At 41.5% G+C, this 23,500-nt stretch overlaps 2 protein-coding genes and 1 long non-coding RNA gene across 3 annotated transcripts in view; 2 read left to right on the top strand and 1 right to left on the bottom strand.

Moving 5' to 3' along the window:
• Window positions 1-23,500, top strand: part of zgc:114120 (uncharacterized protein LOC619267 homolog) — a 238,363-nt gene that overhangs the window by 167,159 nt on the left and 47,704 nt on the right. Inside the window, 1 exon segment of the mRNA XM_034193528.1 lies at window positions 8,768-9,280. Coding sequence (XP_034049419.1) covers window positions 8,768-9,280 — 513 coding nt within the window.
• Window positions 122-22,140, bottom strand: LOC117530651. Its single transcript, XR_004566412.1, has 3 exons — window positions 21,766-22,140; window positions 16,945-16,950; window positions 122-133 (listed from the first exon to the last, which is right to left on the bottom strand). It is a non-coding gene; the product is annotated as an uncharacterized LOC117530651 (long non-coding RNA).
• On the top strand, window positions 10,345-23,022 carry LOC117530646 (SRC kinase signaling inhibitor 1-like). The gene is made up of 6 exons (XM_034193527.1): window positions 10,345-10,416; window positions 12,591-12,631; window positions 18,563-18,723; window positions 20,069-20,244; window positions 22,546-22,676; window positions 22,754-23,022. Exons 3-6 carry the CDS (start codon window positions 18,592-18,594, stop codon window positions 22,825-22,827), a joined length of 513 nt encoding a protein of 170 aa, XP_034049418.1. The 5' UTR covers window positions 10,345-10,416; window positions 12,591-12,631; window positions 18,563-18,591; the 3' UTR covers window positions 22,828-23,022.

Raw genomic sequence — 23,500 nt, forward strand, 5'->3', positions numbered from 1 at the left:
TGGCTCTTTTGACCAGAGTTATGGCCGTTGACTAACAAATCTAGACTCCATTAATTTTGTAAGTTGGTGCCTGCATTCTGAAATCAACTCCTCTCACATTTTAGGAGGAATTTTGTGAAACTTTGTACAAGTACTTGTTGTAGGCTGGTAATACGCATCTTATCATGTTGTTCAAGTTGGGCCAATTTTACCAGAGTTATGGCCGTTGATAAACAAACCCAGACACTGCCAGTTTCATGAGTGGGTGCCTGCATTCTGAAATCAACGTCATGACAGTTGGTGCAAGTCCTTGATATATGTTGATTATAGACATCCTATCCTTTGATATACACTGAACAAAAATATAAATGCAACATTTTTGTTTTTGCTCCCATCTTTCAAAGATTTCTCAAAGATCTAAAGCAGGGGTGGGCATCGAGGGCCGAGACACTGCAGGTTTTCCTTGCAACCAGTCACCTCAGCAGGTGGGTTGCTGATGAGCTTCTCCTCTGAACATAAACACCTGGTCGTCATTGAAATCACCTGCTGAGACACCTGATCATTAATGAAATCACCTGCTGAGGAGATTGGTAGAAAGGAAAACCTGCAGTGTCTTGGCCCTTCATGGCACATGATTGCCCACCCCTGATCTAAAGCATGTTATATACACAAAAGACCTATTTCTCGGTAATATCACAAATCTGTCTAAATCCGTGTTAGTGAGCACTTCTCCTTTGCTGAGATAATCCATCCCACCTCATAGCTGTGGCATATCAAGATGCTGATTACACAGCATGATTATTGCACCTGTTATGGCCACCAGTTTTTAACATAATATTTTTAACATAATACTTCTATAATGCTGTAGGTTTGTAATAATAATAATAGTAATAATAATAATAATAATAATAATAATAATAACAAGATTAGCATGCTATCAAATAACTAAAATTAACAGGTACTTCACAGAAGGTTGTGTGAGCACTATGGATAGGATGAAATGATGATTGACATCCAAATTAATGGATGTTTGGCAGTACTTGACATGTTTTTAACATAATATTTCTGGCCTGGCGGGGCTTCTCATTGGCCTGGTGGGCCGCCAGACATATAATGCTGTAGGGTAAACACTGCCTACTCTATTGACATCTTCTCTATATTTGGTTCATGAGTCAAGAGTTTAGGTTTCTCTTTCTTGCTGTGGTAGATTTGATGAATTAAATTGTGTTACACCCACACCAGTATCCATCTCCCACGTCATGCTGATACTCTGTGTTTGCATTACGGAATGTGCACAAGCATAAGTTTGGCACACTTCACATTAAACAAGAGGTTACGAGTGAGTGATCTGACACTGGCACCACTCTTCTGGGAACCGTGCCAGGCTTTCGCGTTACCAATGCTGACTTCACTGGGTGCTGATAGACTGCAACATACCATCACGATAGACTGTGAGAGAGTTGAGCTGAGAACTGAGTCCCAGAGGCAGACAGCACAAGTGGTGAGCACACAGGTGGCTGCAGCATTACTTCATACTAGGACATTGACCCGTGAGGAAGCACGGGTTCTAGATGAACTCATTTGTACTATATACGGAGAACAGCTGACTTTTGGGGGAAATCTGTTTACAGTTATGCTATATTTTTTAAGTATTGACATAGAAAGATTTGTTGGTTTTTATGAAAGTTTTTATTGAAAATTTAATCTGTTTTCAGTTGTGTTTAGTTTTCTACAATGAATTGTTGTCACCAATAAGATTTTCTGAAGCTGCTTAACCAGCACAATATTCCATGTAAAGAAATAACTGAAGTTTTATACGTGCACTGTGACACTGTTCACATAGATCTTTTTTTAGATTTCTTTTTTTTTCTTTTTTGGTCTGTGTGAGACACTGTTGAGACACAATTCTGTTGTTTTGTCCAGAGTGTGAATGTGTTCATTCTGTGTCTGGGGTCACACACAAACAGAAAATGTCCAGATTTGAATCTGCTGTCTAGGATGTAGAGCCCCGGTCACATGGCACTAACGAAGGACACCGAAGCCCAAACGAAACAAGAAATCTGGACTTACGTTGACTTTTGGAGGCATCGTTTAACCGTCGTCCAGCTTCGTTCCCGTAGAAGGCATTTCGCCAGAATTTTCAAACTGTTGAAAAATGTGAATGAATCCCGAAGACAACCTCAGTTCATTCGTATTTCGTTTTGCTTGTTCTCTTGATGGTTTTTATCATTTGCGTAGTAACAATATCTGAACAGTTGACGATATCTGAACAGCTCAGTAACCAAAGCTCCGATGAGCTGCACGTAACATCCTTCATCACTGATGACTCATCCATGTGTGGGACGAAAAGCAACGTTGCCATACAGAAACAATAACGGTAAGAAGATTTCATCATCTACTTTAACTAGAACCCCAATTCCAATGAAGTTGGGACGTTGTGTCAAATGTAAATAAAAACAGAATACAATGATTTGCAAATCCTCTTCAACCTATATTCAATTGAAAACACCACAAAGACAAGATATTTAATGTTCAAACTGATAGACTTTTTTGTTTTTGTGCAAATATTTGCTCATTTTGAAATGGATGCCTGCAACACGTTTCAAAAAAGCTGGGACAGGGGCAACAAAAGACTGGGAAAGTTGCTGAATGCTCAAAAAACACCTGTTTGGAACATTCCACAGGGGAACAGGTTAATTGGAAACAGGCGAGTGTCCTGATTGGGTATAAAAGGAGCATCCCCAAAAGGCTCAGCCGTTCACAAGAAAAGATGGGGTGAGGATCACCACTTTGTGAACAGCTGCGTGAACAAATAGTCCAACAGTTTAAGAACAATATTTCTCAACGTTCAATTGCAAGGAATTTAGGGATTCCATCATCTACAGTCCATAATATAATCAGAAGATTCAGAGAATCTAGAGAACTTTCTACACGTAAGCTTCTTCTTCTTCTTTGTCTTTCGGCTGTTCCCGTTAGGGGTCGCCACAGCAGATCAATCGTTTCCATCTCACCCTGTCCTCTGTATCTTCCTCTGTCACACCAACCACCTGCATGTCCTCTCTCAGCACATCCATGAACCTCCTCTTTGGTCTCCCTCTTCTCCTCCTGCCTGGTGGCTCCATCCTCAGTATCCTTCTCCCTATATACCCTGGGTCCCTCCTCTGCACATGTCCAAACCATCTCAATCTTGCCTCTCTGACTTTGTCTCCAAACTGTCCCACCTGAGCTGTCCCTCTGATATGTTCATTCCTAATCTTGTCCATTCTTGTCACTCCCAAAGAGAATCTCAACATCTTCAGCTCTGCCACCTCCAGCTCTGCCTCCTGTCTTTTTGTTAGTGCCACTGTCTCTAAACCATACAACATAGCTGGTCTCACTACTGTTTTGTAAACTTTCCCCTTCACTCTTGCTGATATTCTTCGGTCACAAATCACTCCTGCCACCTTTCTCCACCCACTCCACCCTGCCTGCACTCTCTTCTTCACCTCTCTACCACACTCTCCATTACTTTGAACAGTTGACCCCAAATATTTAAACTCATCTACTTTCACCACTTCTACTCCTTGTAACTTTCTATACGTAAGCGGCAAAGCCAAAAACCAACATTGAATGGTGGCACTGCATTAAAAACTGACATCATTGTGTAAAGGATCTTACCGCATAGGCTCAGGAACACTTCAGAAAACCATTGTCAGTTAACACAGTTCGTCGCTACACTACAAGTGCAAGTTATAACTCTACCATGCAAAGCGAAAGCCATACATCAACAACATCCAGAAACACTGCCGCATTCTCTGGGCCTGAGCTCATTTGAAATGGACAGACGCAAAGCGAGAAAGTGTGCTGTGGTCTGATGAGTCCACATTTAAAATTGTTTTTGGAAATCATGGACGTCATGTCCTACGGACAAAAGAGGAAAAAGACCATCCCGATTGTTACCAGCACAAAGTTCAAAAGCCAGCATCTGTGATGGTATGGGGGTGTGTTAGTGCCCATGGCATGGGCAACTTACACATCTGTGATGGCACCATCAATACTGAAAGGTACATCCAGGTTTTGGAGCGACACATGCTGCCATCTAAGCAACGTCTTTTTCAGGGACATCCCTGCTTATTTCAGCAAGACAATGCCAAGCCACATTATGCACGTTACAACAGCGTGGCTTCGTAGTAAAAGAGTGCGGGTACTAGACTGGCCTGCCTGCAGTCCAGACCTGTCACCCATTGAAAATGTGTGGCGCATTATGAAGCGCAAAATACGACAACGGAGACTCTGGACTGTTGAACAACTGAAGTTGTACATCAAGCAAGAATGGGAAAGAATTCCACCTACAAAGCTTCAACAATTAGTGTCCTCAGTTCCCAAACGCTTATTGAGTGTTGTTAGAAGGAAAGGTGATGTAACACAGTGGTAAACATACCAACCTCACAGGCTTTTATTTTGAAATACAGGCTCTTATTGTGGAAGTGCAACATAAACAGTCTTGTGTTCAAAAATTACTGATTTCTCAAAAAATATTGGTCCGATCACTTCACTGTTTTCACGACCTGAATCCTCATGAAAAAATACACAAGTCCACCAAAGGACGAAAGTCAGCTTTTTGTGGATTTCAGTTGATGCTTCGGATACACAAACACACAGAGGCCACTTGCCTTTTATTACATGGATTAAACTTATGATATTATGTGAGTTATGACATCTTAATTAATTGATAAACTGCTAGCAAGACAAACATGGCACGAGGGATTAGTGTGGTTCCTAATGCTTTATGTTTTACGCTTTTGGTTCCAGCTGGAGAAAAATAAACCTTTGCCGTAAAAAATGAGAGTCTGTTATTCAGTTTTGCAATGTTGGCAATTTCTGTGCAAGACCTTGCATTTTGATAATGTCTAATTGCACTGTGATTATGGAAATGGGAGCAGAGTCATGTGGCAGTGCTGCACTTATAGAATAAAATAAATCATAAGCTATGCTAATTACATCACAGAAGCAGATTCTCAGTGTTCATATGGGAAAAAATGTAGTGCAAATAGTCTTCTGCAGCTACTTAGACTCACGTTCACAGGTGTGTTTTTACCACTTGATGTTTGTGTGATAGCGAAAAAATAATAAAAATGTTGTTGTGATATTTGACCTTTGATCTGCATATGACAAAGTGCCAAGAATGTCTTTTTTAATTTGTGTCAGACTGCAAAGATTCTGCATATTTTGTCCAGAGCAAATGGAGAGACGTTGGTTCCTGTGTTTGCTTGTTCCGGAACTGATTTGTATAATGTTTTGTTTTTTTTTCCCTGTCACCAAAAGTCTTCAAATGGTTCAATATAAAGTTGGCAAAGCCACATTACTGACCACATCTGGTGTGTGTGTGTGTGTGTGTGTGTGTGTGTGTGTGTGTGTGTGTGTGTGTGTGTGTGTGTGTGTGTGTGTGTGTGTGTGTGTGTGTGTGTGTGTGTGTGGTTGCCCTGTCTGTGCATTTTGTTTTTGGGTTTGTCTTCAGTCCTGTCTTTTTCTGTTTTCTGTTTCTGTGTAGTTTATATGTTATTGTTGTTTGTTGTTTATAGTTGGTTTTCAGTGTGTGTGTGTGTGTGTGTGTGTTCTCTGCTGTCTGTCATCCGTGTGGGTCCCTGTACGCCTGTGGATTGTGTGTGTGTTTATAAACCGTTGTGTTCACTCCCCTGCCTGTGTTGGTCATCCTTGTTGTGTGTCCCCTGTCTGTGTCCTAGTGTCCCTAGTCTTGGTCCTCGTCATCCGTCCTCTGTCCTGGTTTTTGTCCTCCTCAGTTGTCATTATGTGTTCTTTGGTTTTTCATGTCACACTCTCTTCACTTTTGATGTTCCTTGATTTAGTTTTTGGTTGTTGTTCCGTTCTCTTTGATTACCTCCTTTTGTGTTTATCTTCATGTTGGTTTCCCCTGTTACACTTTTTGCTCTTTTGAGTTCCACGTTGTTTTTTTTATCTTGTAACTGGATTTGTATTTTTGTTCTGTTGTGTTTTGTGATCTTTGTCATTTGTTGTGTTTCCACTTACCCTTAGATGCTTGTTTAGTTTTCTCTCACCTTGTGTTCCTTTAAGTTCTCACATGTCTCTGTTGTTCCTCCACCCCCCGTGATTCCATGCGCCTATTGTTAATCAGTTTGTTTCCTTTTACCCCGCACCTTTCCCCTGTCTGGTTGCTGTTTGTTTGATGTTATGTGTTCTTGTTGGTCTCACCTGTGGTCGCTATTTTTGTAAATACCCCGTGTTCATTGTCTCAGAGTGTCTTCAGCGGTCATTAGTTTTGTCTTCTCTTTTGCACCTCCTGTTAGATCTCCGCCCAGTATTTTGTTTTGAACTCTTTTTGTATTCCCGTCCCTGCACCTTGTTTGTTTGGATTGCTATATACACCTGGATCATTAAAACACCATGTTTTTTTGCAACTCACCTTTGTGTCCTTGCTGCCTGCATACTGGGGTTCTTTTTGACTTTGGCTTGGCTCCAAATTGTAACGCATATCATCTCAAGATAAGCATCCCTTTATTGACTTTCTGGACAATTTGAGATCAGGTTTCAAAGTTTTGTTGTTGACATATAAAATATATAACATTAACCCACCCTCATATGTTACATGTCATTGAGCCGTACCATCCTGTGATTTGTGAACTCAATATACTACTTTACTCTGTGTTCTGAAAGTGAAAAAATCAGCAGGTTACATGCTTTTTTTTTATCTCCCCTGTATGAAATACAGGGGAGATAAAAAAGATGGCAGACGGACATCAGCATGTCCGTCTCTCCATCTGTTTTTGCTTTTTAACGTGATATCTCAAGAACCAGTTGACCAATTTCATTTATATTTAGTATGAGGGTGTACTTGGGTGATCGTCCATCACCAGTGTTGCCACAGTTACATTAGTTACTTTAGTATCTCCTCTCAATCACCTCCCCCCAAACTGCATAGAACACTGCCATCTACTGGATGGGAGTGTGAATAGTGACCAACGTGTGATTATTGGTCACTATTCATTGTGTTGAATCACACATCACAGACTTTTCAGTTTTGCAAATGCCTTTTTTTTACAGATGAAGAAAAGCACATATTTGCAAATAAACATTTATTTGTAAAAACCAGCACACATGTTACAATAACTTGTGTGTTGGTTTTTACAAATAAATAAACCAACCAACCAGTGATTGAGAGGAGGCTCATTTCCCATAATGCCTTTTGGCACATGTGTTGGTTAATGCTCAAACCTTCAGAATTCGCACATTACATTACATTCGCAAATGCCACTTCCTTACAGCAGTGGGCTGGGGGCAGAAAGACAGAAGCTCTGGCTCATTGTTTATTTTGTGTTTGTGATCACCTTTGATTTTCCTCAGAAGCCTCGGCGGTGCTTAAACTCGAAGCTGGCTTATCAGTAGCTGACAGTGTATCGAGTCAAAGTTAGCCATTAGCTGTAATGTCCACTAAATTTTTTAGCGGTTTATCAGTTTAGCGTTATAAAAGTTAACTTTTAAATTAGCAGATTAGCAGTTATCAAAGCTAAATTTTGGTTAGCTGTGCCCACCACAGCAAAAAAGAGAATAGATGCATCTAGGCTTGAATGCCTCTATGGAATTTGTCTTTTTTCTCTGCAGGTAGATCATTCCACAAGACAGGCACATGATAAGAGAAGGCTCTGTGGCCTGCTGACTTTCTTTAACCTTAGGGACAAAAAGTAGTCCTGCGTCCTGAGAACACAGAGCACAGACCAGACTTTTAATACTATCTATTAATCACAAATGAAAATAGAACCATATGTCCTGCTGCCACTCACTTATTGGCCTACGTACTTCTGCTATATACGAGTATATAAAATTCTGTTTTGAGGGTCAGCTATTGTCTGTCTCCTGTTGGGTTGTCACCTTTCGGTGCCAAACTTTGAAATCTTCCCAACGTTTTACTGTCAACCCTGTGCACCTGCCTTGACCGTTATGTGTGCGCAGAACATCCGGCTGCTTCTTTGATTACCAAGGTGACCGGCCTGGGCATGTGTGCATGATCTCATTGAAGCCGAGTCAACATCGGAGCTAAAGTTATTTTAGATTGCAACCTACAATAGCATGACCAAGATTACTGGGGTTCAGCCAACCCTGGAACTGGAGGAAAGAGCTTGGTTAAGAATAAGATTGACTGCCAGATGTTCTACATTGGGCTGGGGGTGGTGGGGGTCCGAGCTGCAGCAGCAGGGTAAAGAGAAGAATCTGTTGAGGTTTTACCCATGATGGACGACGTGTGACTTCAGCAGGTCTCGGAGGTGGAGTGAAGTGTCTGTCCTCAGTATGGTATAGAATGGTTTTAAGAAGATGCTGTTGCTAAGATACCAGCTGGAGGATGATGGCACTGGAGTCATTAGTCTGTCCACAAGGTGTTGTTGTCAGGGTCTTAAGAGTTATTATGTGGAAATATTGGCTTTTCTATTTGCACTGTCTCCATCAGATAGTTTTGTGTACCAGGTTATTACCGCGTCGTCCGCCTCTGTGTTCTTTTGCCGTATCTGTTACATTCTGCTGGTTCTCTCCGACGGGGGATTTTCACTTTCGCTGCACTCTTCTGCTTTGTATTTCCTTTCTGTGTGACATTTGGGATAGATGCCAAAGATAATCCCTGCATGTTTCATTTGTCAATAAAGTATCAAGTGCACTTAGAACGCACTTACGGGAGGATTTTTGAGTTTTTCCTGCTAATCTCAAAGAGGATGTTAGGAATTGCTGTACAATGTTTTTGAGAAGGATTTAAAATCTGTCTTTTTTGTTCTCTTCTAAATAGAGGGAGATGGTGTACGCACCTCAGGACTCTCCACCAGACCGCCGCCTCAGCAACCCGCCGTTGTCTTCCCAGCATTCGGTCTCCTCTGCCTCGCCTCCACATTCCTCTCCGTCCCGCACTCGCCTCCTCTACAGCGCCAGTAGGCCGTCCTCCTACGCCGGGCCGCCCCACCACACCCATTCCCTGCCGCTCCTGCACGCCCAGTCCCACCATTCCTCTCCGCACCACCAGCCGCAGCTTCACCACCCCCATCACACCCAACCGGCCTTTTGCGCCTCCTCCAGCGCCATCCTGGAACGCAGAGATGTGAAGCCAGACGACGAAATAGGTGGATCCAGGAGCATGGTGCTGCTGCGGGGGGACGATCGCGGGGGAGGGGGGATCTACGCAGACCCTTATTCTCTGGGGCCAGATACGGGTCGGCTGAGCCTGGCAGGAGGACCTCACTCCCCGATCCCAGCCAGAGCGGATCCCTACAGCTCCTTGATTCGCCGTGGAGGAGGGGGAGGAGGCGCTGGGTCGGTTCGAACACTCACCTCCTATTCAGCAGCTGCTTTGCAGGGAGAGCTGATGGAAAGTGGTGCCCTCTACAGGCCAGGAGGACCACTTTATAACGATGCTTATGCTGCTTCTATGTTGGCCATGGGGCTGCGGATGCCACCGCCCTCTTCCCCGCAAAAGATAACCGACATGAGGGATGCCTACCCGGGAACTCTACCCAGTCGGGGGTCACCTGGGAAGCAGAATTTGAGAAGAGACTCTGTGACTTCTGCTGTGTTTGGGGACAGTCCCAAAGCCCGCGGCCAGGGCTCAGGGTTAGGGCTGACCGCCGAGCAGCTCTGTTTGATGGCCAGTCCTGGAGGGGACGGGGGGAACGTCGGACCTTTCGGCTCACCTCTGTTGGGCAACGAGACAGAGACCAGGTAGGACAGACTTCACAAACACTCGTGAGGTTTGCTGTTCTTCTCAAACCACAGTTCCCATAATCATAGTGCACTTAGACATTATCTTAAGTGTTAGGAAAGATTTCTAGGAACATTTTTAACGTTTTTCAAAGCAGCTCAGAAGAGAAAGCGGTCGGGTGCGCTGTCCGTGGTGCTGAACACAAATGGAATATACTGGATATGATCATTTAAATCACTGCCGGCTGAGATGCAACAAAAATCAAGTTGTTTTTGGTTTCTGCTGTACAGTTCAAATCATTTTATAAAGGCTCTTCAATTATGACGCATCACGACACAAATCTTTAATTTAATTTTAACTCAAACAACAACGTTAACCTGAAGATACTAATGGCTGTGATGACATTGCATGTGAAATGTGCCATCTGTGCTCTATGTACTATGTACAGTATTGCATAATATGTAATAATTATTTACATTTATACTACACTTTTGAAACAGCCATTACAAAATATTGACATTAAACTGAAATGAGCGCCAAATGCTCTGTGATTCTGTAACCAAACCTTGAGATACTAAACCCACTGCTTGTGTGAAAACAGCACATGTGGGGAAATGGTGGTGTTATAAATGTGTGTGTTGTGGTGTGTGTGCAGGGAGCGTATGGAGGCCATGGAGAAGCAGATCGCCAGCCTGACAGGGCTGCTGCAGAGGGTTCTGAGCCGGGGGCCCAGAGGCAGAGAGCCCGTAGGACACACACACACACACACACACACACACACTGCACATACATATGACCCACTACATGGAGTAATGATCTAAACTGCGGCTAAGCAAGCACTCAACTTTTTTCTTTTTCTGGCATTTTGTAGGAGTTCATGAACGTAAGCACAGTATTATGTCCTCCTTTTGCACACTGCTGCTTTTCCCTCTTGCACGACTTGTAAATTGACGTTAAGTTAATAAATTGGTTTTAATTTATACTTGATTACAGTATAATTGCTGTAATGGACACATTATTATCAAGAAAAAAAATCTATTTTTTTCTGTTTGCACAACCTCTTTTTGAACAAATGGACAACTCAGTTTTATATTATTTTAACAATATAATTACTGTCAATCACCACAGTCCTCTTTAATATAACTTAAGCTTCACAACAAATTTCAAACCTTCGTGGGCCACCTGTGTACAAAAATGCAGTTTTTTTGTCCATCAGATCTGTATTATTACTGAGATCTGATTCAAAGTACACCTATGAATAAACAATCATGGGACGCTGATCGCTCACCCCTGGTCCTGATTGCTCACCCTTGATCCTGATCACTCACCCTTGGTCCCGATCGCTCACCCTTGGTCCTGATTGTTTACCCTTGATCCTGATTGCTCACCTTTCTTTCTGATTGCTAAACTGTGATTCAGATGTTGGTTCATGATCACTCAACTTCGTAATCCTAATCCTCATCTTCCTCCCTAATCACCGCTCTTTTATCCTGATCACAGAGCTTTGATCTTGAATGCTAATCTTTGATCCTGTTTACTCATCTGTCATCTTGTCCTTTGATTCTCATCATTCATCTTTGATCCTGTCTGTTAATTCTGTTAGAACTTTGATCTTGGTTGCTATACTTTGATTTTGATCATTTATTTGCGTTCCTTCCATTTGATTATGATGGCTTGTCTTTAAACCTGATCAGTCATTTTTTATCCTGACCATTGAGTCTTTCCTGCTGTGTATTAATTTTGATTGGTGATCTTTGAGCATGGTCCCTGAGCCAGATAGCTGAACTTTGATTCCTGTCCTTTTAAGCTTTACTGCCTTTAATGTTAATCACTCATGTTTTATCATGACCTTTGTTCCTGATTGCTGACAATTGATTCTGATTGCTGATTAATCCTCACTCACTCAGCTTTGATCCCTAATTTCTCACTCTGAACCTGATATTTGATCCTATGTCTACCTTTGAAATTGATTAATGACCTTTTATGGTGTGAATCATCTTTGATCATGTTCCTTACCTTTGATCTTCATTGCTGAACTTAGATCCTGGTGTGTGACTTTGCCCCTGTAAATGGGATAAAAATGAGTTAGGATCAAAGACCAGTCATACAGATCAAACTCAGGATGCCTTTTTTGACCTGAATTCAACCCAAAACTTCATGGGTTCTTCCTTGGTTCATGCCCCACCCTTACACTACTATTCATTTTAATTGGTGACGTTTTAGCATGGTCACTAAGCTTTGATTTTAATTGCTAAACTTTGATGCCGATTACTATCTTTTGAAACATGACTACCTTTGATGTTGATCACATATGTTTTTTATTTTCATCACGACCTTTGATCCTGATTGCTTGCCATTCATGCTGATTGCTAATTAATCTTCATCACCCAGCTTTGAATCTGATCTTTGATGCTAATGTCTAACCTGAAAATTGATAGCTGACTTTTGATGGTGATCAGTCATCTTCGATCCTTACTTCCATCCTCATGGTGAAACTTACAGTAGATCCTGATGGCATTGACCCTGTAATCAGGATAAAATGAATGATGAGCAAAGACCAGTCTTTTGGATCAAACGTCAGAATCAGTTTCTTTACCTGGATTCAACCTAAAACCTAATGGGTTCTTTCTGGCCCATACCCCACCCCTCCACCAATATTAATTAAAATCAAACAGTTTATTAGATTTTCTATATTGCTGCTAAAAACAAAACAAACATTCAACGCGACCAAACACATGGTTTTCCACATTCACTGTCTTTCCGGCTTAATGTTTATTTATCCTCATTTTTAATGCCCCCTGCCAATTTTGGAACCACTAGCAAACACTTCTATATCTTTTCACACCACATATCAGTAGCTTCTCAGTAGCTAAGCAGAGTGCGTTCTGGCTATAAGTACTTTAACACCTGCTTCTTTTAGGGAGAAGATTGAGTCAGCCAGTGACTGCTCAGGAACTGACAGTAAGTGCTCACTCCCACAAAAAAGAAGACAAACTGCTTCCTATCGCTGCCTGTCACTGCTTCCCACTGCTGCCTGTTTGATAGCCACATAAATGGGCTCTTCTTCTCATAGAGCTGCTGCTATTTCATTTTTTTTTCCTGCATAATTTCTTAAAAAGTGACTTATTTGCGGACTGTAACGGTCTGACAAGCTTCTTTACGGTGTGTCGGCTTTTGCTGCTGTGTATAACCGCTGCTCATGCTTCTCATTTTAGCTGGACGATCTAAAAAAAGAAAGGTTAGCTATGTGTTCCCAAAGTGGTGGACCTGTTCCCGTGTCCACCCCTCTGTGTGTCTGTGTCACCGTGAAGGACATGCCTCTCTCCTTGCAGGCGTCCTTCGTTGTCCCCTTGTTCTCAGTCTTGGAGTTTGCATTGAATTTTTGTGTTAAATAAAAGCATCATTCTGTCTTTGAGAAGCGTCCAGCGAGGTGCGATGGAGAGATAAGGGCAGAAGAATTTGTTGGCGCCTTCAGAAGCTCTGTTTGCTGTGCGAAACATGAAACCGCTTCAGTGGTACAAGTGAGGATGAAACTGCTTTGTGTGATGGATGAGCGCACCCTGATTCCCTTTGAGGCGACGTTCAGCGCAGAGTTGAATAGTGGTACACGATTGGTGATTTGAATGTTCCCATGTATCTGATTGTACTTGAACGTATTGCTCTCAAGTGAAATGAGGATTAGAAGAAGATATTTTGATACTTGTGAATCTTTTATTGGGAATAGCTTTGTGCCTGTTTGTTTCCACGTCGCGCTAAATGTCTGGAAAGTTGATATCATCCACCAGAAGAACATCCTGGCATCAGGGTTGGGTGATGTCGAAGATGCATTTGTTCTTTGCAGATGATGCTGTGATCTTTGTGGAATCATTGATACTTTGATTGGAGCACTTGAGAAGCTAAGTGAGGTATAGGTCTAGTGAGGTAGAGTGTGGAAACTCAAGGTTGTTCTGGATCAAGAATAAAAGCCAGGTGATTTCCTAGACTTGGCCATCAGACGTTACCGTTGTCTTCAAGGGATGCCTGGAAAGAACTCTGGAGTCATGAGGTCACAAAGGTGTTCGGTGAGGAATGAAGGACTGAAGGTCTTGTTGTTTCCTGTCTTACTGGTTGTGAGACTTGGATACGACAGGATGATTTTTTTACCGAACGAGTCGGTTTACAGAACCTCAGCTTCATCACTTTGGCCATTTTGGTGCATTTCTGTGTGCGTGACACAGCATGCGGGCGCCTCAGTGTGGAGCAGCTGGAGAAGGTCAAACGGATTGTCACACTGATTATTTCTATTTGTGCTCATCTGCAAAACGTTAAAAGACAAAGTAAAGTGTCATTACGGCAATAGGTGGTGCAGTGATGAAGATATAAGCAGCTGGAGAAGGACAAGAGGACGCCACGTTTGTCCTGGCTGTGGTAGACTCTACAGTTACTTTGGATTGGTTTCTGCCTGGGTGATTGCCATCCAGGACCTGGCAAGATTCTATGGTTTGGTGGACCCTATGACACGTTGGCACCAGGATGTCCTCCAAGACTTGACTTTATTGTCTAATTAATTGGCATATCACGATGCCTCTAAAGTAACATCTCACCGTTTTTAAAACATTGATTAGATAATCAATGAATTTCTATATTCACTATTAAAACTTTACGAAGCACCTTGGCTGATTTTCCCAAGCAGCCTCCCTCACCCAATGGCAAAAGTCTAGAAAGTCCTTTTGTTTGGAAGCATCGGAGCCTGTTTGGACTCTTTGCCTCAGCCCCAGCCCAGCCTGTGCTCGGCTTGTGATTGGAGTATCTTGATTCACTTTTTTTTCTGTGTTCAGTGAGGAAAATTGGAAACAAAGTGAGGCACCGTACCACTTCCCAGATCGACTTGGACTGCTGCAGCCTCAGTGGATTTCAGCCATTTCTCCGCTATCCCTCATTTTTGCACTTTCTTGCTGAAATATTCATGAATACCCAGTTCCCAAGTTGATCTCAGGGGAAATCCTGTTATAACAGGGACAGTATTAACGTGTCAGTCAAGGCACTGGTGACAGTGATGGAGCTGTCCAATCCCTACTCAGGCATGTTAGGATTTAGCTGAAGAAAACATATGTTTCTGCTGTTTGCTGTCTGATTCTGTGGCTGGAGTTACTTTTGTCCCTTTCGAGCGGTCAGGTGGTATAAAGACATTTGGAAACAGCTGCTGTCTCACTGTACTTGACTCTTCCCATGCAGGGTTTAATTAACTATGATTAGATACGCTCCATTACTTCAGATTTCTTGGCCGAAGTTAAAAACAGACTTCTGATTTTCTGTTGAGGCGGTCACGTGTTGGACGTCTCACTTTGGGCAAACACGTATTGGTCTGCTTGCGTGTTTTGGTGATGTGCGTCCATACTTCAGACTCCTCCGGCTTTTTGGTCTTATAATCAGGGGTGCACATAACTGGTACTCATTGTGCTTGTTTGTGTTAAACATCATTGATGCACAGCAGAGGGAATCCCTTGTCCTACAATCTGTCATTGCTTTCCTCTTATGGAGCACGCACCATGAGTACCAGTTATGTGCACACCTGCTTATAATCTGGGACATGGCCGTGAAATGTAATTCAGCAAACGTTAAATATGTTATTGGTCATCGCCTACAGTTGATAAAGAACATCTACACGGCCTTGAGCTTTTACATATTTTTATTTTTATAACATCAAATTAAAGGAAAAAACAGGACTTGCCATACTACGGAAGTGTACGAGGTCTGTGATAAAAAAAGCGGTCCTTTTTATTTTTTTCAAAAAATAAATGGATTTGATTCATATGTTTTTACGTCAGACAAGCTTGAACCCTCGTGCGCATGCATGAGTTTTGTCATGCCTGTTGGTGACGTCATTCGCCTGTGGGCAGGCTTTGAGTGAGGTGTGAACTCCCCCTCCCGTCGGAATCTCTTTGTCTGAGAAGCTGCAGGGAGACGGCGCGCGTTGCTTTATCAAATTTTTTCAGGACTGGTGAGGGATATCCGTGTGGACACTATTCGAGAAATTCAGCTGGCTTTCGATGTAAAGTTTAACGGCTGATGAGAGATTGTGAAGTTTCTTTCGCTTTCAGCACAGCCCACAAAGCGGATCGGCGCGGCGCAGTTGGAGGTGGCGTCCGTCTGGCTGTTTCGAGCTGAAAACATCCTAATTTAATGCTCTGTTCACCCAGGACATCGTCAGAGAACAGAGAAGTTTCAGAAGAAGCCGGCATCAGAAGTTTACCCGGACATTCCACTGTTAAAGGAGATTTTGTAATGAAAGAACGTGCGGACGAATTTGCCGAGTTGGATCTGTGACGACGTGGCAAATCCGTCTGCGCCGCGACATGAAAAACACCTCCGTGTTGAAAACCATTTGTAAAATTCAGGCGGCTTTTGATGGCTTTCAACAAGTGAGTATCTGAGAAATTGTTTAACAGCTTGGGCATGTTCCAACTTGTCTGTTAAGGTTTCCAGCGGAGGTGTTTTTCCTGTGGCGACCCCCCGCAGTCGGGTCCGGCCCGACATGCGAATCTGCCTGCACGTTCTTTCATTACAAAATCTCCTTTAACAGTGGAATGTCTGGATAAACTCCTGATTCCGAATTCTTCTGAAAGTTCTCTGTTATCTCACGACGTCTTGGGTCCACAGAGCCTGAAATTAGGAAGTTTTCAGCTTGAAACAGCGAGACGACGACGCCTCGGAGCGCAGATCGCCGTCAGGTGCCGTGGGCCGTCCTTACGGCGACAGTAAAACTCCAAAATCTCTCATCAGCCGTTAAAATTTTCACCGAAAACCACCTGAATTTATCGAATGGTGTCCACTCAGTTGTGCCTTACAGGTTTTGAAAAAAATTTTTATCAAACAAAGCAGCAGTCTCTGAGCCATTCCTAAACAATGAAAAAATCGACGAGAGGGTGGGCGACTCCTCACTCAAAGACTGCCCACAGGCGAATGACGAAACTGACAGGCGTGAAAAAACTCTTGCATGCCCACGAGGGTTCAAGCATGTCTGATGTAATCACACGTGATTCAAATCCATATAGTTTTTGAAAAAATAATAAGGTCCGTTACTTTTCTCACAGACCTTGTATTTCATTCACTGGATAAAAAAAATTGGACCGCTGATCTCTTAATTACGAGAAAAGATCTCATATCATTTTAATCTCATGGTCAAAACTGGTCTCTGCATTTCATCTAAGTTTAATAAAAATATGAAATTCAAATGAATGCATTGCAAAGTGTGTGCACCCCATAATAGAACACATCTAAATGATGACTTTTACAGCCAGCTATCTTTTGAAAAGTCAGGATTTCTGAGTTCCTGAATGTCTCTTAGGCTTGATGTAAATTGATTAGTAATAAACTGGCACTCACTCTAAAACATTGCACCCCCATTTAGTTATATCTACTTACTTCTTATTTTTGGATTTTCAACTCAAATGAATAAGTTTTTGAAAGTTTAACTTACATTAAAAAAAATCATCTTTGCTTTTCCCAATACTAATTACCAAGTTTCTTTTACTGAAATTAAATAATTACTGATGCTTGAAATATTTTGAGCTTACTCTTTTGGTATTGCCTCAAAGTTTTTGAGTTGGACAAACCTGTCAGATTTTACAATATACAGTCTAAATATGTCCAGATCAGCCCATCAAAACACACACAAACCTCAACTGAGCATGAATGATATTAGTGAGGGACCACTAACTGTATAGCAAAGACCTTCTCTTTTTCACTCCGCCATGAAGCTGCAACTTTTGAAGCACCAGACAAAAATGATGCTTATTTTTGGTGTTGGGCTTGAGACCAGAAGATCCTGGGTTCAAATCCCCGCCTGACTGGAAAATCACTAAGGGCCCTTGGGCAAAGTCTTTAATCCCCTATTGCTCCCTGTGTGTGGTGAGCGCCTTGTATGGCAGCACCCTGACATTGGGGTGAATGTGAGGCATAATTGTAAAGCGCTTTGAGCGTCTAATGCAGATGGAAAAGCGCTATATAAATGCAGTCCATTACCATTTTTTTTTTTTTTTTTTTTGGTCATAGCCACTGAATCTTATAACTCTTTCACCATTGTTATGGTGTCTTGGTGGCTCTCCTCACTACTTTCCCATACAGTATATGCTGTTTGTATTTCTTAATTGTTGATTTGAATAAACTACAGGACATATTCAGTGACTTGGAATTGTTGTTGTCTCCAACCTCTGAATAATTTGAATCCAACTGGTTGCAAAAATTATACTTGGGCAAATCATTATTTTGAGTTAAATATATTTTAATTATATCGCAAGTGTGGAGATTTTTCTTCACTATAAAAATTAATATATAAAGAAATTTGATTTAAAAACAGTTTGATGAAATAATAATAAAAAAATCAATAAAAACCCAAGAGCGTGTAGACCTTCTACATCCACTGCACCTACTGTCCTTTTGTCTTTTCTGCATGATGTGTGTTAATTAACTCACTAATTGCTGTCAGATCCCACCATCGATTGTCATCTCACAGGATATGTGATGGACATTCATGCATGTATCACTGACTCAGACTGGAGTCTCCACTTTTAACCAACAGTACTGGAGGTCGTTCTGAATTGTTAAGGTCACTAATCACCTTGAGGAACCAGGATTCTGTTTCTAGTCTGTCAAATAGATTTCAGCTGGATGGATATTTGAGATCATGAGGGATGAACCTTGCAGCATTTGGTTCCTCGTGATTGCCCACCCATTCCATGTCATGTTCCTGCCACGCTGACATGATTTCCCCCCCTTTTGCCACCATAAAAAGTTTTGTTTTTGCAACAATATTCCTTTTGTTGCCTTTTGTTTCAATGTTGCTTTAACTGAACCTGAAATGCAGCCGTGAGGAATGTTTGTTGAGTGTAAATGGGCTATTTTGATGGACAGCTTTGACGCCATCAGCTCCATTGGCCCTGATGCCGCCGCCGTCCTCCGCGGTCAACCAGCCGGTGACAGTGTCCCGCCTGCAGATGCAACTCCACCTTCAAGGTCTGCAGCAGAACACCAATGCGCTGCGCAAACAACTGTCTCAACTGCGCAACATGCAGGTACATATCTGTGTTGGGTATCAACAGTTTCTAAATGTATGCTCGAAGCTAAAACAAAAGCAACTCAAAGCGTGGCATGTCCTGCTCATATTTTAATTTGGCGTAAGGTGTCATAGTCAAGGTGATAATGAAGTTTGGAAATTATTTCTGTAGCAAAAGACTGGTGGTTTAAAGATGTGTATAGTATAGAATATGTATTATCTGCACATAGTCTATTTGTATGCAAAAAGATTGCCACTGTAGAACTGATATATGGTGTATTAACCCCCTTTTTCAAAATTATACTTCCTAAGCCTCCCCCAATACACCACAAAGAAATGGTTTCAATCAGATGAAGTGTTCTTTACCTGTAATGCAGGAATGAAAATAAAAATGGTGTCCGTAGTGGCCATATTGGATAGTGGACAATGGCCATTTTTGAAAGGACCCTTACTCTTCCCTCTCCCAATACATCACCAAGAAATGGTTTCAGTCAAACCTTATTGGATAGTGGACGATGGCCATTTTTGATTGGAACCTTACTCTAGTCTTCCCTAATATGCTACCAAGAAATAGTTTCAATCAGACAAGGCATTCTTTAGTTATTGTGCGAAAATGAAAATCAAGAAGGTACCTCTGGCAGCCATATTGGGCAATGGACAACAGCCATTTTTGATAGGAACCTTCCTGTTGCCTCCCTCTATATCCCACCAAGAAATGGCTTCAATCAGATGAGGTGTTCTTTAGTTATTGTGTGAAAATTAAAATTAAGATGGTGTCTTTAGTGGCCATATTGGATAATGGACGATGGCTTTTTTGAATGGAACCTTACTCCACTCTTCCCTAATACACCACCAATAAATGGTTTCAATCAGACAAGGCATTCTTTAGTTATTGCACGAAAATGAAAATCAAGAAGGTACCTGTGGCAGCCATATTGCGTAATGGACGATGGCCATTTTTGATAGGAACCTTCCTGTAGCCTCCCCCTGTACACCACCAAAAAATGGCTTCAATCAGATTAAGTGTTCTTTAGTTATTGTGCAAAAATGAAAATAAAGATACTGCCTGTGGGGTGAAATTGGGTAAAGGACAACAGTCATTTTTGATAGAAACCTGACTGTAGCTTCCCCCAATACACCACAAAGAAATGGTTTCAATCAGACAAAGCGTTCTTTAGTTATTGTGCAGATATTAAAATCAAGATGGTGCCTGTGACGGCCTAATTGTTTAATGGATGACAGCCTTTTTGAAAGGAACCTTCCTGTAGCCTTCTCCAATACACCACCAAGAAATGGTTTCAGTCATACAAGACATTCTTTGGTTATATCTTTGGTAAAGTTAACCGTGTGATGTCCTCTTCCAGCTGGAGAACCAGGACTCAGTGCTGTCTCTGTTGAGGCAGACGGAATCTGAGCTCAGTCTCATGATGTTGGATGCCATGCGCACCCAGGAGGACCCGCTCCAGAGACAGCGCCTCCTAGTGGAGGAGGAGAGACTCAAGTACCTCAACCAGGAGGAACTGCTAATCCAACAGCTGCAGTGAGTTCACAACAGTTATTGTGCATCAAGTCAAACTTCATTATATTCTTCCCATGTCCGTCCCACTGTCGCCAAGTGCTTGCTCAGACGGGGTCGTTTTGACCGTTGGGGTTTTTCTGTAATTATTGTATGGCTTTTTCCTTTCAATATAAAGCACCTTGGGGTAACTGTTGTGATTTGGCGTTATATAAATAAAATTGATTTGATTTGATTTGATTATATAAGACCAAAAAACAAGTTAATTCAAATATTTGCTGTTTGCAAAGCGAGGGTGGTTATGTTTTAAGATGTGTTACCAGTCAGATTTGTTGGGCTTTGTGTGTGTGTAATTGATTTTGTATCACACAAGGACTCTAACATGAATAGCATTCTAAACTGGAACTTATGCTTCACCAAAATAAGTCTCATATATTCTTCAGTTTTGACATGAAGACATATTGGTGACTATGCAGTTTGACATCTGTGTGTGTTAATGTTCAAAAGTTCAGAATTAGTGCATTATTTTAAAACTAAAAGATATGTGTTATATTTTCACTTTGTATAAATGACAGACTTGACATTAATGTAGTTAAACTATCCGGATTAATTTGGTTTATAAATCAAAACCATAAGTCAAACCTGTTTTTCTTTTGAGGACTTCGGGCTCACGGCTGAACCGCTGTATCCCGTGAATGGAAATGACACTTCCTTACAGCAGTGATCAGGGCGCACAAAGACTGAAGCTCTGGCTCATTGGTTGTGTTGGGTTTGTGAGTCTTTGAGTCTAATCAGAATCATTGGTGATATTTAAACTCAAAACCAGCCTGTCAATAACTGAGTGTACTGGAGACAGTACTGAAAGTTATCAGTTAGCTGTAGCTTCCGCTAAAGTTTTTAGTGGTTTATCGGTTTAGCATTATAAAAGTTAACTTTTCAGTTAGCTGATTAGCGATTATCAAAGCTAACTTTTTGGTTAGCTGTTCCCACCACTGGACAGTTTACAATACTGGAACCCTATGTGAGGTGGCCAGTCAGAATCCAAGACCACCCTTAGACCCACCAATAGATTTGAAGCAGACCATGGGAGATTTCATGTATTCCCCAAAACACTAGCTTTTTAAATGTTTGCATGTCCCTCCCCCACCAAACACACTCACACATAAACTAGTTAAGATCCACTAATTATAAAACTGACCTATGTTGGATGATGTCAATCCTTTTGATCTGCTAAGAAACATAATGTCTAAAAAACATTACATTTCTCCAGTTTCAACAAAAATATAATAATAATAAATTTGGGTTTAAAATAAAATATATAAATTACTTGAACATCATGATCTGAATTCACATGAAATTCAGTAGATGTTTCTGTTAACATCTATTGGACCACTGGACAATCTGGCGGTGTCTGGTCTGATGGACACTGCAATGGAACAGCACTTTTTTTCTTTTTTTTTTAAAGAATGAATCTGTTTTGGAATCTTTTTTGTTTTTGTTTTTTATGTTCTTTTCTGCATTGTATTTATTTTATTTTATTTGAACAAATTCCACTGGTCTACAGTCAAAATGCTTCTGAAATAAATGTAGTCAAAATTTAATAATTTTGGGCCTCTGAGAATGAAAATGATGTTTGAAATGGTTGATTGGCTCTAGTTTTAAGATATGTTACTACTATGCTACTAAGGGTTACCTTTTGATGATTTTTAATGTGTTACAAAAACAGTTGAAATATTATTATATGAACAGTCAAAGAAACATGAAAAGACCTATGTGTACGATTTATCATGAAAACTCTACTATCAACACAATATATTATGTAGACTTAAAATGAAAAACTTAAATATCTTAGAAACAGTAGCCAACCAGTCCGTTTTATTGTCATATATGAATTCAGCGTGCCAAAATCCATCGTAAATAGCACATTATATTCTGAAGCAGACAACTTCTTAAAATTCATAGACCAGTGTTCCCTTTTATTAGTAGATTGGGTAAGCAGTGGGTCACCCCTCTAAGTCTGGTCTGCTTGAGGTTTCTTCCTCAAAAACCCCAGAGGGAGTTTTTCCATACCGCTGTCATGTATATGCTCGTTTAAGGGGTTGACAAGATTAGATCTTACCTATGTGAAACATCTTGAGGCGACGTTGTTGTGATCTGGCACTACATAGTAAATAAATGGAATTAAATTGAATTGAATGACTCCAAAACTCAGAGTTTCTCAATGGTTGCATTTGCCTCACAGTCACATGTTGGAGCACTGTGATGAATCCGACTATTATTTAGCAAATTTAAGATCAAATCATTTCAATCTGTGTCTGTGTGCAGTGACCTTGAGAAGTCAGTGGAGGAACTGCAGAGGAACTCGTCCATCAACCACGGTCTGGTGACGGAGCAGGACGTGGAGCAGAAGAGCAAAGAGCTGAGGATGCTGGGAGAGATGCTCACTGATCTGAAAAGTAAGGCATATGAACTGTAGGTGTGAAGACACATACTTACTGGTGTTGATTTTGTGCTTTGTGCGTGTTTCCTTCAGTTTGTTCTTCGGTCAGTATGAGTCCTCATGGGCTGCTGCTTCAGTCACAGCCGTATTCAGAGGAAAAAAGCTGAGTACTGCTTCACTACACCCTCTCCTTCAGGCATAAATACAGTGGTCCCAGTGTTTTTTGGCCTCACTTTAGAAGACCCCTACACATAGAAAGAAAAAGGTGCAGAAGAAGCAGCTGTGTAAGGAGATACGAACCCAAAACCCAAGAAGCTACAGGACAATACACCTTCACAGCTACAGATTCAAGGATCAACTTACACTCACCAACCACTTTATTAGGTGCACCTGTTCAGCACGGTGACTTAGTGGTTGGCACTGTTGCCTCACAGCAAGAAGGTCATGGGTTCGATTCCCACCTGTGGCCTTTCTGTGTGGAGTTTGCATTGTTCTCCCCATGTTTGCGTGGGTTTCCTACGGGAGCTCCGGTTTCCTCCCACATTTAAATACATGTACGTTAGGTGAACTGGAAACTTTATAATTGTCCAGATCTCCCTTGCAAAAGAGATCTCAACCTCAATGGGACTAATGTGGTTAAATAAAGGTAAAATTAAATTGCTTGTTAACACAAATAGCTAATCAGAAACTCAATGCATTTAGGCATCTAGACGTGGTGAAGATGACTTGCTGAAGTTCAAACCGAGCATCAGAATGGTAGAAAGAGTATTTAAGTGATTGTAAATGTTGGGTGGTTGTTGGTGTCACACAAGTCTGAGTATTTCAGAAACTGCTGATCTA

Source organism: Thalassophryne amazonica, chromosome 18 (assembly GCF_902500255.1).
Source record: "Thalassophryne amazonica chromosome 18, fThaAma1.1, whole genome shotgun sequence".
In the NCBI taxonomy this organism is placed as follows: domain Eukaryota; kingdom Metazoa; phylum Chordata; class Actinopteri; order Batrachoidiformes; family Batrachoididae; genus Thalassophryne; species Thalassophryne amazonica.